At 45.4% G+C, this 13,384-nt stretch overlaps 3 protein-coding genes and 1 pseudogene across 3 annotated transcripts in view; 3 read left to right on the forward strand and 1 right to left on the reverse strand.

The window, feature by feature from the left end:
• Positions 1–2,314, forward strand: part of LOC119324456 (ribosome biogenesis regulatory protein homolog) — a 2,869-nt gene extending 555 nt beyond the window's left edge. The window contains exons 2-7 of the mRNA XM_037598249.1: positions 415–468; positions 552–680; positions 1,211–1,328; positions 1,435–1,621; positions 1,726–1,839; positions 1,924–2,314. Coding sequence (XP_037454146.1) covers positions 415–468; positions 552–680; positions 1,211–1,328; positions 1,435–1,621; positions 1,726–1,839; positions 1,924–2,052 — 731 coding nt within the window. The 3' untranslated portion in view covers positions 2,053–2,314. The remainder of the gene's footprint in view (positions 1–414; positions 469–551; positions 681–1,210; positions 1,329–1,434; positions 1,622–1,725; positions 1,840–1,923) is intronic.
• Positions 2,315–4,998: 2,684 nt separating this feature from the next.
• On the forward strand, positions 4,999–7,041 carry LOC119323086 (Golgi SNAP receptor complex member 1-2-like). Its single transcript, XM_037596661.1, has 5 exons — positions 4,999–5,547; positions 5,644–5,733; positions 5,850–5,921; positions 6,370–6,499; positions 6,617–7,041. Exons 1-5 carry the CDS (start codon positions 5,194–5,196, stop codon positions 6,712–6,714), a joined length of 744 nt encoding a protein of 247 aa, XP_037452558.1. The 5' UTR covers positions 4,999–5,193; the 3' UTR covers positions 6,715–7,041.
• A 118-nt stretch (positions 7,042–7,159) lies between these two features.
• On the reverse strand, positions 7,160–11,162 carry LOC119323085 (phosphatidate cytidylyltransferase 4, chloroplastic-like). The gene is made up of 6 exons (XM_037596659.1): positions 10,653–11,162; positions 9,814–10,004; positions 9,406–9,530; positions 8,791–8,924; positions 8,027–8,142; positions 7,160–7,683 (listed from the first exon to the last, which is right to left on the reverse strand). Exons 1-6 carry the CDS (start codon positions 11,111–11,113, stop codon positions 7,592–7,594), a joined length of 1,119 nt encoding a protein of 372 aa, XP_037452556.1. The 5' UTR covers positions 11,114–11,162; the 3' UTR covers positions 7,160–7,591.
• A 1,978-nt stretch (positions 11,163–13,140) lies between these two features.
• LOC119323353 overlaps positions 13,141–13,384 on the forward strand; it is a 4,308-nt pseudogene continuing 4,064 nt past the window's right edge.

Raw genomic sequence — 13,384 nt, forward strand, 5'->3', positions numbered from 1 at the left:
CTCGCCGGTGTCGGACGATGTCGATCTGTTACTATAGTGAATAGTTACTGCTGCCTACTGCTATTCTGCGAGTGCCGGAGTAGATTGGTGTGCGGTTTCAGTGGGACGCTGGCTGCTTAATTTTTCGAATTTTCTTGACGTAGTGCAGTTGAAGTCCCTGTGGGCTATGGTGGTAATTTGCTTCTTCAACATATGAAGAAATGATGTTACAGATGCGAGAGTAGCCTACTGCCATGAAACCACAGCTAGCATATTACTGTAGTTAATTCTTTGCATGGATTCTAGTTTTACATTCTTGCTCTGCGGTACTCGGTAAACATGACATCAAGCTGAACGGAGACCTGTTTTATCTTGACGCATGGATGCATTTTCAAACCGCAGAATGTCTAATGTTTATCTTTCTTTCATGTTACTAGTTACCAAGGCCAAAGCCTCCTACCAAGTGGGAGCAGTTCGCAAAGTCGAAAGGTGAACTTATTCTAGCTGGCTTTCTGAGTGTCTTTGTGGAAGTGTACTTGCTTTGGATTTTTGTAACAGTAACATTCTTGCAGGGATTATCAAACACAAGAAGAACAAGCGTGCATGGGATGAGCAAACTAATTCCTGGAAGCGGACGTATGGCTACGATCGTGTTAATGACGACAGAGACGTTCCCATCATTGAAGCCAAATTAACAGACGGTTAGCAACCTTGTCTTCTGTGTCTATGGCCGGTGAATCTTGTTTTGTAGCAACATTAGTAATCTTTTGGAGCTTTCCCTGGGTCGAGTGCACATTGCAGTTGCTGTGACACAAAATGCTTATCAGCCTGCATCCTTCTGCCTTCTGCTGATGTATACTGATTTAATCTAGCATTTATTTTAAGTCGCTAATGCTCTTTTTATATATGACCAACTGAATCTAACGAGTGTTTGTTGCCAATGTAATTTGTTCTTAAATGTATATGTGTCTTGAAACCTATGGCTGGTGAATCTTGTTTTGTAGAAAGATTAGTACTCTTTTCGAGCTTTCCCCATGCCCAGTACACATTGTAGTTATTATGAGCTGTGACATAAATGCTTAACAGCCTGTATGCTTCTGCTTTGTACAATGATTTGGTTCATCTATCATTTTATAATTCCCAATGATCTTTCTCATATTGTGACTGTCACTGAATTCTTGAGTCTTCATTATCAATGTAATTACTTCTCAAATTTATATGTTTTTTACAGAGCCTGGTGTTGATCCTTTTGCTCAAAGAAGGGAAGAGAAGAAGGGCAGGGTCGATAAACAAGAAAAGAACAGACTTGGGAATTTGAAGAATGCTGCAAAAGTTGGTGCTCTGCCAAGGTAATCCTTTCCTACTAGCTACTACAATTTGTATACCTGATGCACTATGTGTGTTATTCATTACATTAGCAACCCATATAACAGCTTTCTGAAAAACATTATGCAGTCATATACAGCTCGCTGCCACGTCGGTGCCCATCACAGGAACTAAAGCTGATCTGCCAAGAAAAGCTAAGAAGGAAGACCTCGAGAATGTCGCTGGTATGGCTTCTGCAGCAACGGCTAGCGGTGGAAAGTTTGATAAAAAGTTGCCTGGCGAGAAACCTCTCAAGAAGGCTGGCAAAAACAGAAAGGTTTTTCTCCCATGAACTTATTTGCCTTTAGTAAATCCACACGCCTTTGTAAGCGCCTCTGTAAGTTGATAGTTTGGTTAGCTTAACTGTTTTCTTTTCTGCAGTTCCTCCCTGTTGTTGAAGGGAAAGGAATGGGCAACCTGGAGAAACAGCAAAACGACAAGATCCTGAACAGTCTACTGGCCAAGAACTTTGAGGAACCGTTGGATGTCAGCAAGGCAAGCTCCAGAATTCAGTATATATGTCACTTCCATTTGTCTAGTCCACCATCTAACAAGTGCTGTGAATAACTTTGATAACAGGCAATCACGATGTACAAGGTGAAGAAGGACAACAAGAGGAGGAAAGACAAGCAATCGTCGTCGTCCGGATCAAATAAGTTGAAACCCCAGAAGAAAATCCACAAGAAATCCTCAAAGAAAAGCGCTTAGGTGCACATCATCGTTGAGACATGCTGTGCTGTAGGCCGCGAGTGCAGTTTCCAAGCATCAAGGAGAGTCTTGGGAAATTTTGTATGCTCATTGTCCTGTTTAAGTCCCAAGGGAGAAGTATTGTTATTGCGGTTGCTACTCGTTATGACGCAAGAAGCTGAATGCCGTGATGACATAGCTGTACACGTATTATATTTTCAGAAGTTTGGGAAATGTTTCTGGAAAGCTTTGTTGGCAATATAGAAATCAACTTAACACCAAAGATATTTGATGTCAGTGAGCACAAGGCATAATTTAGTCTGTGAATTAAGTAAAGCTTCTATGCTTTGCCTACCCCATGCTTGACACAACGCTATATCTCTTGGGTGACCGTGAACCCTGTATGAATACGACGTTGGAGGAGAAAACCAAATCTGTCAGCCTCCAACCATAAACGCAACATAAGTTGTGTCATCTTCCAGCTGTGACTTGCGTAGACAATCCTATAAAAAAATGTATATGAGTGATCGTACTCTTCCGTGACCGTATTTAGGGTATTTTGAAGGGCGGTGAACAAAGTGAATCCCGCGACAAGATTAGTGATGCGAACCAACCTGTGGTTGGATGGTTAGAGGGACTGTGGTATCCCCAGCTCAATAGGGTTCAAGTGCTGGTGCTCGCATTTATTCATTTATAGCTGTACACGTATTATATTTTCAGAAGTTTGGGAAATGTTTCTGGAAAGCTTTGTTGGCAATATAGAAATCAACTTAATACCAAAGATATTTGATGTCAGTGAGCACAAGGCATAATTTAGTCTGTGAATTAAGTAAAGCTTCTATGCTTTGCCTACCCCATGCTTGACACAACGCTATATCTCTTGGGTGACCGTGAACCCTGTATGAATACGACGTTGGAGGAGAAAACCAAATCTGTCAGCCTCCAACCATAAACGCAACATAAGTTGTGTCATCTTCCAGCTGTGACTTGCGTAGACAATCCTATAAAAAAATGTATATGAGTGATCGTACTCTTCCGTGACCGTATTTAGGGTATTTTGAAGGGCGGTGAACAAAGTGAATCCCGCGACAAGATTAGTGATGCGAACCAACCTGTGGTTGGATGGTTAGAGGGACTGTGGTATCCCCAGCTCAACAGGGTTCAAGTGCTGGTGCTCGCATTTATTCATTTATAGCTGTACACGTATTATATTTTCAGAAGTTTGGGAAATGTTTCTGGAAAGCTTTGTTGGCAATATAGAAATCAACTTAACACCAAAGATATTTGATGTCAGTGAGCACAAGGCATAATTTAGTCTGTGAATTAAGTAAAGCTTCTATGCTTTGCCTACCCCATGCTTGACACAACGCTATATCTCTTGGGTGACCGTGAACCCTGTATGAATACGACGTTGGAGGAGGAAACCAAATCTGTCAGCCTCCAACCATAAACGCAACATAAGTTGTGTCATCTTCCAGCTGTGACTTGCGTAGACAATCCTATAAAAAAATGTATATGAGTGATCGTACTCTTCCGTGACCGTATTTAGGGTATTTTGAAGGGCGGTGAACAAAGTGAATCCCGCGACAAGATTAGTGATGCGAACCAACCTGTGGTTGGATGGTTAGAGGGACTGTGGTATCCCCAGCTCAACAGGGTTCAAGTGCTGGTGCTCGCATTTATTCATTTATTTCAGAATTTTCGGCGATGTGCATTCAGTGGAATGAGACGTTTTCGTCGACGACGATGTGCCTACAGTTTCTTTGTAAATTTCAAGATGATACGCCAACTCAGTCTTTCGGAGGTGCTCATAGGAGTAGGATGGGCGTGTGTGCATTCATAGAGGTGAGTGTATGTGCGTGTATATGAGCGCTTGCACCTGTACTGTGTTAAAAAAACAAGATTAGTGATGAATATTTCTTGAATTTCTTTGAAAGAAAAGAGTAAAATGCATTGATGGTCATTGAACTTGTAGCGTACGCTCATTTTGGTCACTGCACTTTAAAATACGGTCACTATATACATGTTGAAGTGATTATACGATCACCTCAGATCGTATAACTCCGTATTTTATCTAAGCCCATCTGTCAGTGTGTGGATGAAAAGAAGCGGAAGATAAAAATACATACCCATTCAGAGTCGAACTGCCAACCTCGCAATTGTGGATGACCACGCTGGCCAGCTACACTTATCTCATCTAATTGTTTTTTTTTTTTTGCGGGGGATCTCATCTAATTGTTGACTGGAGGAAGTAACTTTTTAATGTTATTTAGGGATTCACGTGACAGCCATTAGGATTTTTATTTTTTTTTGCGTGACAGCCATTTTACAGACGATCCGTGCGACCTTTTCTAAACATATCATCATCGTGTATATACAGCACTGGCCGTCGACATTGTACCAACCTCTCTTTCTCTTGTTAGCCCGATCTATACATGCAAAATAAGAGTAATAACCCAAACTTTAAAAAAAAAATGTACAGATGAAATCTAAAGATCATCTTTAACCATGCAAAGTCTATGATCATCATGTAGCAAACCGCACTTACTCAGGTCTTTGTCGGGCCTCAATATGTGGGGTCGATGTCCATGTCGTCGTCTGCCGTAGCATGGCCGTTTGGTGCGTTTACGTGCGTGCATCTCCATGTCGCCGTCTGCGTGCACCTCCGTGTCTTCATCCGCCGCGTGCGCGTCCACCTCTGCCTCTGTGTGCACCTCCATGTCGTCATTCACGTAGCATGGCCGGTTGCTGCGTTTAGTTCCGCGTCCTTGTCCGCTGCACGTACACCTTCAAGACAGCCGGCACCTCGCCCGACGCCACCGCCGGCACCGCCCACACGTATCATCGCCTTGCGCCCGGCGAGCATCAGTCGGCCGTGTACGGAACGGTGCCAGCGGCCACCTCGACCGGCCGTAGAGTCTCTAATGGCTCCCACGTAAAAGGAAAAATCCTAATGGCTGTCATATGAATGCCTGGACGATAAAAAAAGGCTTACTTCCTTCAAGCGCCCGGTCTCCGCTCTCCATGTAACCCTTCTCCCCTCCCAACCTCCGCGTCGTCGCAAACCCAAATCCTCCTCCCACTCCAGCCCCCCTCATCAGATCACGCGAGCAGGGGGCACCGGAACCGGATCGGGCGCGGCGGAGGAGGCGGGCGACGGCGATGATGCACGGCGTGGGGCCGTCGGACGACGCGGCGGCGGCGGCGGCGCTGGAGCTGCAGGAGTCCGGGTGGGAGGAGCTGCGGCGGGAGGCGCGGAAGCTGGAGGGGGACCTGGACGTGAAGCTCTCCTCGTACGCGCGCCTCGCCGCGCGCTCCTCCTCCGCCTCGGCGGCCTCCCCCACCGCCGACCGCTCCTCCTGGAAGTCGACGGAGCTCGAGATCCAGGCGCTGCTCGACAAGCTGCAGGACGTCAACGACGCCATGAGCCGCTGCGCCGCCCCCGCCGCCCCGGCCACCGCCTCCGTCTCCCAGAAGCTCGCGCGCCACCGCGACATCCTGCACGAGTTCACGCAGGTCCCCCTCCCCCTCCCCCGCCGCCTCTCCTCTCTGCTCCGTTGCTCGCCTCGCTGAAATGGTTGGTTGGTTGGCCTATCCGATCGATCGGAACAGGAGTTCAGGAGGACGCGGGGGAACCTGAGCTCCATGAGGGAGCACGCCGACCTGCTCAGCTCCGTGCGCGGCGACATCACCGAGTCCAAGGTTTCGTCTCGCCTCTCTTCGGCTCTCCGCTTCTCATCAATGTGTTGTTGCAGAGCGTATGCCCCTGTTTACCTGTCGTGCCATCACAGTCTGATCGCCGGGAATTTTCTCTCCAGGCTACCGGCGGCATGTCGCCGAGGGTGCATTTGCTCCGGGAGAGGGCTTCCATTCATGGCAGCGTCAACCAGGTATGGTTCCAGTAGTTGAGTTAGACCAAACGTATCTAAAATTCTGTTCAATTTCATGCCAGTTGCTTAGCGTCGCACACTTGCACTAGAAGTAGAAGGATCCCCATTTAGACTTCTGATGTTCATCATTAGTTCTTGTCCATTCTGCATTCTCTGATCTGATGCACAAAATCATTAATATACGCGAGTGGTGTCCAATGTGATGTGCAACTTGGGGCAGTGTGTTAGGAAGGACACAGCAATAGGAAGAACAGGGTGTTAGGAACACTTGCAACCATGTTTTCTGTACCAACAGTGTGAAGATTGAACGATGATTTGAGTGGAGAAGAGAGAAAACAAAGTCTACTTTTGTGCAGCGAAACTTTGTCACTGTCAATATGTGTATGTCTCATTGTGATAAACCCTAGCTCATGAGGCACTAAGTTCCTCTTTTTTACCCAAATTCCAGATAGACGAGGTAATTGGGCAAGCTCAAAGCACAAGAGCAGCCCTATCCAATCAGAGGGCCTTGTTTGGAGATGTTCAGGGAAAAGTCAAGCAGTTGGGTGAAAAATTCCCTGTGGTCCGAGGCCTCCTTGGTAATCTATCGATCCCCAATTCTTACATTGGACAGGCTTTCGGCGGACACCATATATCCTCGATGTTATTTATCCAATGCCAACGCTCTTAACTATTGAACACATTCTTGTTTGCAGGCGCCATCAAGAGGAAGAAATCAAAGGACACGATCATTCTTTCAGCAGTAATCGCGGCCTGCACCATCTTTTTGATCATCTACTGGCTCTCAAAATGATCGGTCCGTTGTTGGGAAAGCTCGCGGCGACGGGGACTTCCTCTCTCACCGCAGAATGACTGACAAGTGACAACAGATGGCACGATAAAAGACTGGTGATTATTATCCATTTCTTAGGGCTAGTACGAGGGAATGGGAGATCCCGCTGTGTTTAGCTCTCACCGTGCTGTCCTCGACATATCTTGTTTTTGGAGATCTCCCTTGTCATTTATACCTTAGATCAATTTTGTTTGGTGAATTGAGATGTTGCTTGTTCGAGTAAATACGATGACACACTTCTGACACTTCCATCTTACAATGGGAATTGAGCTGTTGCTTGTACAAATACTTTGTTCCATCTCATCAAGGCCCCGTCGTTGAGCTGTTGCTTGCACTATTGCTTGCAAATTCATTTCCATGTGCTAAAGATTAAAATGCCAATCTCAACATACACTCACTCTGTCACTCAGGTAGTAATAGTTGCCAAAGAGGTCCTGTTGGGGGCATGCAAAAAAGTTTGGGGATCAACAAGTACCAGGATCCCATAAACAACCTTAATACACTTCTTAAGATATGTAGTAGCTTGTGGTCAATCACCAGCATTCCCTTTTTACTCTACAAAAATAAAGAAAAAAAAGCTATGTACACCAAAGTGACAAGTTTTCACCATTTTGGCGCCGAAGAAGAAACAGCTCGATCCCGTATGAAGAAGAAACACCGCTTAATTAGCAGCCACATCCTATGATCTTATCCCACTTTACAGCCAGCCACCGAATTCTCATATTGTGCAGCCAAGGGAGCCGACCCTGGCCATCTCATCAAGGCCCCAACACAACGTTACGTTGGGCGACAATGTCGTCGAAGGTACAAGGAGACCGATTTTTCTCGCTGCGGTAAATCAGACTCCATACAGGGGTAGAGCTACTCGGACGAAGGAGTAACAAAGCGCCCCCGTGAAGACATAGCTGTCGACCCGGTCAAGAATACCACCTACATTGCAGCTTTGTGTTATGTTCGCCAAAAAGCAATGATGCGATGAAGTATAAGATGTGAGACTCGGAATGTAAATAAATCATGCCCCCTTCACGTACAAGGACAAAACCGATGGAAACAAGATGTCTAACTTTGGAAAGTATGGTAGTAACTGTTAGAAAAAAAAGGTCGATACCAAAGTACGAATGAAATAAATAAAATTGCATGGAGTAATGCTGCAGAAAAATTGACATGCCAAAACATGAGATTATGAGCCCAACTCTAAGATGGTCTCATGTCTCGACACATGACTCCGAGCAGAAGATGAATACATAACAAGAACAGAGCTAACAATGTTTACCATGGCCAGGAATGAGCGACCCAGAGTCCTTCACACCAGCATCACGCTTAATAAGAGATTCAATGAGATCCCCGAATAATGAACCCAGAAAGATCAGGATCCCATAAGCAGTAGCACTGACATCAACCAATTAAATAATTAGGCAGGGAAGCAAAGTTCTATGCAAATATATGTCATTCAAGATACAAGTGCAGAATCTATATGCGGATGTAAACTCAACAAAGAGATAAATGCTACCACATGTATGTCGGGTCAACATTCCTTTTTAGGCTAATAGGGTATAACCATATAAAATCTTTGTTTATTTGAGTTCTGAAGGACGGTAGGAACAGCCTTGTTAAATATTTGAAGTAAGTTAATACTGTGCAGATAGAGTTACAAAAATATAAAGAAAAGAACACTGCCCCTACTCCTGGCAGATACCAAAACTGACTTTTTGAGAAACTCTAATTGTTGGAAATCCATATCAATATCAGTTTTTCCATCTAAACTTTATTGAGAGGCATATATTCCTTTGCAACAAGATAACATGTAATGAGTCATGAGTTCCCATGGAGTTATTAGAAAAAATCCTGGCAGTTGTGTATTTCTTGTTGATATATTGAAAACTAATGCGTTATGTTGGTACAATTTTGTTCACCCTAAAATCTAAAATTTGATGGTTTATTGCATTCAAGTAACCAAATTTCAAGAACTCAGTAAAGAAAAATAATGTTTCGGAACTAGGACAATAACAATAGAAAGGTGTCAGAAGTTAGCAATACCTCAACAGCGATCTTGGCCAGCGAAAGAGAGTCGACAAAAGCACAGTGGTAAGCACACAGCCAGTCAGACCGGCTAAAGCACCTTCCAGGGTCTTCTTAGGGCTTATGTTAGTCAAAGGAGTACGGCCAAATGCCTGAAACGGAAAATGGATAACACGATGACATGATTTACTTCCTTTCAAATACACGACTGTTCAAATAAATCACTTGTCTGCAAAAATTCAGACAAGTTGAATGCTTTTTCATTCAACAAATACATGGCAGGGCAATCGCATGCGTGTCTACAAATTTATAGTAGTTACTTTGGCAGGGAAAAACAATAAACTAGAAGTTCATCTGTGATCTGACACACTTTTTTTTATCAGTGTGGTTGTGTCACATCAATGGCAATCAAAATAAGCTGGATAGCTCCTAACTTCTGACAGGCTTCTGTAGGAGTCTCTTGATGTACACTATATTGTTCAAAATGAGTAAAAAAAATTATAGTGACCCACAGAACTATAGGCAAGTTGTTTCCAGATAAATTAAAACAAACTAAAAAAGGCCATGTTTTACAATAACATGACAAGTCAAATGGGGTCAATCAAAATAGAAGAGAATTAGGAAAGAGCATACCCTTCCACATAGGAAAGCTGATGTATCAGCAGCAATAATGCTAGTAATAGATATCAAGGTCGCTACAAGTCCAACTGTCCAGTGAGCTTGCCCACCAAGAAGTATTGGCCAGTTATGTGCTATACCTGTCAAAGAACACTGGTTATAACTTTTAACATATAACAATAATATATTAACTCACCAAGAACAGAAAAACATCATAATTACTTGCACTGGTAACTGGTAAGCACTTAAAAAATGCACTTTCTTATGAACCCTTAAATCAATTAAAACTATACATAAAATTAATCTCTTATAAACAAACTGTCCCTACCAATACTGCAAATCAAACAGAAAGATGAATCGGTAGAGAAAGGTGACAAGCAAAGAAGTAAGCAGAGAAGTACAAAGAGAATTTGATGGACATACTTGTATTTAAGGCAGGAGCTGCTAGTCCGCAACGGAGCTTAACCCAGAAAGAAGGAAGATAGCCACAATAAAATAAACCAAAAACTGAACTAGTTAGCTGAGCGAAACGGGGGTTTCCTCTTTGCAATACCAAAGATATTGCAATAATAAATGCCGATAACGTCAGGGGAACATCCATGCGGCCATAGCACCTACGCAAATATACAGGAGAAACATCATAACTCGAAGCTGTAGTCATATTAACAGGAACTGACAACCAAATGTAGCAATCCTTCCTTCTTAAGCAACCCCTCCCCACCCACATTACATGCGCACACAAAGAAAAACGTTATAGCGTAAATTATGATCATCTAAAAAAATGTTACGAAGCTCTGATCTAGTAAAAAATGCAAGAAGTTCAGGAGCTGAAGCAGTCAAGCAACATCTGTAAGCTGATACCTCGAAAGTATACCTCAAGAAATTGAGTGATAAGATGGGGAATTTAGTGATCAGATGGTAATCCGTGAGGCCTGATTCGCATCGTGTCTAATGACCCCATGATCAAAATGGTAAGTAATTGCATCAAGCTAAAGCTACAACTTACAGGCTGCAAAGTTTCAATGGCGACATTTGAGCTAATTCCTACTGTACCTTCTTGCCTCTACCCCAAGAATTCCCAACAAAATTAAAGAGTGAGCTCGCTCGCACTATGACCAGTTGACCACAACGACGTGAGCATAGCTAGCCCATTTATACCAAAAATTGTGACTAAATACCACATAAATTACAGTAGCCACAGCGAAGTTCTAGCTTATTCTGACACTAGAGCAGAACAGACAACAAATGCGGGGCTCCCTTACAGCGTAAGGATGGGCAGAAGAGCGCAGATGGCGGAGCAGACGCGGGACACGTAGCGCGGCGGAGGGGTGCCGCCGCCGCTGGCGGTGCCACGGACGAGCCCGAAGTACTCGCGGGCACCGGCGAGGACGACGGCGGTCATGGCGGCGGTGAACACCCAGCCGCCGGCGACCACGACGCCGCCCGCGCCGACCCCGATGGCGATGCCCACGAGGACCCTCCGCTGCAGCTGCCGGGACTTGTCGCTCTTCTCGGCGGCCTCCTCCGCGCGGCCTTCGCCGGCGGAGGCGGAGGCGACGGCGAGGAGCGGGAAGCGGTGTCGGAGGCGGAGCGGCGGTCGGGTGGGGAGGAGGAGGCGAAGGCGGAGAGTGGGCTGGGGCTGGGGCCGTGCGGCGGAGTGGAGGACGAGAGGAGGGTGGAGGCGGGTGGCCGTCACCGCCGCCGCCGCCGCCGCCGCAGCCATGGGAGATGGGTGGGGGTCAGGTCGGGCGGAGAGTTCGATGTGAGCAAGGAATTTTCGCTACCGTTGATTTTTGGCCAGAGCTGTAGACGCCGAAATTTTGTACCTGTACTAGTACACCATGCCCAAAGGAATAACAATACTATGTATCTACTACTCTAAATACTAGTACCAAAGAAAATGCACCACATTACTCTAATCGAAATTTCAAAATTGTAAGTTTAAAAGGAGGATTAGGGCATCTTCAATGCAAGACTCTTATACATGCGCTTAGGGAAACTGAAAAAGATGTAAAATACTCCCTCCATCTTAAAATTCTTGTCTTAAATTTGTCTATATACGGATGTACCTCCTTTTGGGACGGAGGGAGTTAAAGATACTCCCTTCATTTCAAAATAGATGACTCAACTTTGTACTAATTTTAATACAAAGTTAATATAAAGTTGGGTCATCTGTTTTGAAACGGGGGGAGTAACATCCAAGCGGCTGGTCTGTTGCAACGCTAAATGCTATGGTACATGCGCTAATAACCTCGATCGCTTCATCCCACGTGGCAAGAAAGGCCGAGGCGCTCGATGCTTTTTATTGCGTTGAACCACACCCGGCGTCAGGAATCAATGGCCCAACTGCCAATCAAGCTGGATATTCCCTAGCGCGTGCATTGGACATGCTCTTGCGACCTAAAAACACAAAATTATTGTTTGATAAAAATACAGAACATGATGCTCACCTCACGTCAGCTTGAAATGCATGCTTGAGGAAGAAGTGCGAGAAGGTAGAAGGACGGAAAGAAAGAAAAAAGGAGGGAAGGACCACTGAACGTCGACAAATGTTGCCACTCTTGAGATTTTACCAGTGATGAACAACGTCAACATTCTTACAGTAAATAGTTTGATAAAAAATGTTGATGCCTTTCCTCGTTGCTGGTGGTGGTTGGACGATACATAGAAATACAATTTGGTTGGACAATTGTTAATGTGTGATGTCTGTGTCTCTGACAACGGAGAGAACGAAGCAAAGCAGGAGGAGAAACAGCAGAGAAGGTGGATCGCAGACAGAAAGAGTGCATGGGGGAGCCTCGAAGAACTAGGTCATCCCACGTCCTCTAATGTTTAAGTGTCAACACCTAATAAGGTAAATTCAACCTAGCGTGGGGGGAGGGGGGAGGCGGTGTTCTCTGGAAAAAAAAACACTAGCAGGTAGTTTGAAATCTTTCAAACCATTTAGGGCATGTTCGAGTTAAGCTCATGAATCATCGTATAATACAATTTTTTTATATGTTCATGCTGCATAGAATACCCATACAAGAAATATTCATCATAGCTGATTGTGTCGATGTCTCAAATCGTGTTGATGACTCCTTTTTGGAGTCGGATAACTCAACCGCGACACGTATGATCTTGAGAAGGCATGCCGGGACATAATGATTTGCAGCTTATCAGTATATGCTCAATTGCAGTGATGCTTTGAAAGAGGAATACATGCATTACTGTAAACAGGGGTGACGCTTTATGTCCAAGATACAACCCTTTTGGTCATTATGAAATTGGACTATTGAGAGGCTCTCTCCTCATCTTATCGAGCGACGGTTTGGCTCGGTCGGTCTATGGGCATCTTGCCGTGGAGATCAGATCATTGATGGGTGATAGAGAGTTCATTTCGCAGAAAATTAGGAGGGAACAAAATATAATATAATAGCCGGTTCGTCAGACATATTGAGTGCATTACTACCGTGCGCACCTCAAGGACCTCTATGCGTCGAGGAATTGTTACATCACGACTGTAACTCTATATTTTTAAATAAAATTATGTATACCTTTACAAAAATCAACATGAAAACAAACGAACCGTAAATTTTGTAGGGGTTCAGAGCCCAAATCCTGCCAGCAGGGGTTGCTTGAAAAACCAACCCAAATGAGGGAAACAAACTGAAATAACGAACCGGCCCCCGGGCAGCACGGAAGCGGAAAGAAACGGAGAGCCCCCGATCCCGATCCCAAACCCCACCCGGTCCGGCCCAGTCCAGTCCAGTCTCCACCCCCGCCGGCCGAGTCAACCGACGCCCGGACCCCCCCTCGTCTCGTCATGGCGGCCGCGACGGCGACGGCGACGGCGACGGCGGCGGCGGAGGAGGCGCGCCTGCTGCGGCTGGAGGAGCAGGCGGAGCACGGCGGCGGCGGCGCCTGGGAGTACCTCTCCCTCGCCCGCAGGCTCCGCGCGCGCCGCCCCGCCCCCGTCCTCCGCCTCGGCCTCTCCCTCCTCAACGACGCCTCC

The sequence above is a fragment of the Triticum dicoccoides genome, chromosome 6B (genome assembly GCF_002162155.2).
Source record: "Triticum dicoccoides isolate Atlit2015 ecotype Zavitan chromosome 6B, WEW_v2.0, whole genome shotgun sequence".
In the NCBI taxonomy this organism is placed as follows: Eukaryota; Viridiplantae; Streptophyta; class Magnoliopsida; order Poales; family Poaceae; genus Triticum; species Triticum dicoccoides.

What these genes read in the sequence shown, in the direction of transcription:
- LOC119323086 (XM_037596661.1), top strand. Translation starts at nt 5,194, where the DNA reads ATGATGCACGGCGTGGGGCCGTCGGACGACGCGGCGGCGGCGGCGGCG. An exon ending in TCCTGCACGAGTTCACGCAG is followed by an intron (nt 5,548 to 5,643) that starts GTCCCCCTCCCC and finishes CGATCGGAACAG; the next exon opens with GAGTTCAGGAGGACGCGGGG. An exon ending in TTCATGGCAGCGTCAACCAG is followed by an intron (nt 5,922 to 6,369) that starts GTATGGTTCCAG and finishes CCCAAATTCCAG; the next exon opens with ATAGACGAGGTAATTGGGCA.
- LOC119323085 (XM_037596659.1), bottom strand. Translation starts at nt 11,113, where the DNA reads ATGGCTGCGGCGGCGGCGGCGGCGGCGGTGACGGCCACCCGCCTCCAC. An exon ending in CTTCTGCCCATCCTTACGCT is followed by an intron (nt 10,005 to 10,652) that starts GTAAGGGAGCCC and finishes ATATTTGCGTAG; the next exon opens with GTGCTATGGCCGCATGGATG. An exon ending in CAGCTTTCCTATGTGGAAGG is followed by an intron (nt 8,925 to 9,405) that starts GTATGCTCTTTC and finishes TTTCCGTTTCAG; the next exon opens with GCATTTGGCCGTACTCCTTT.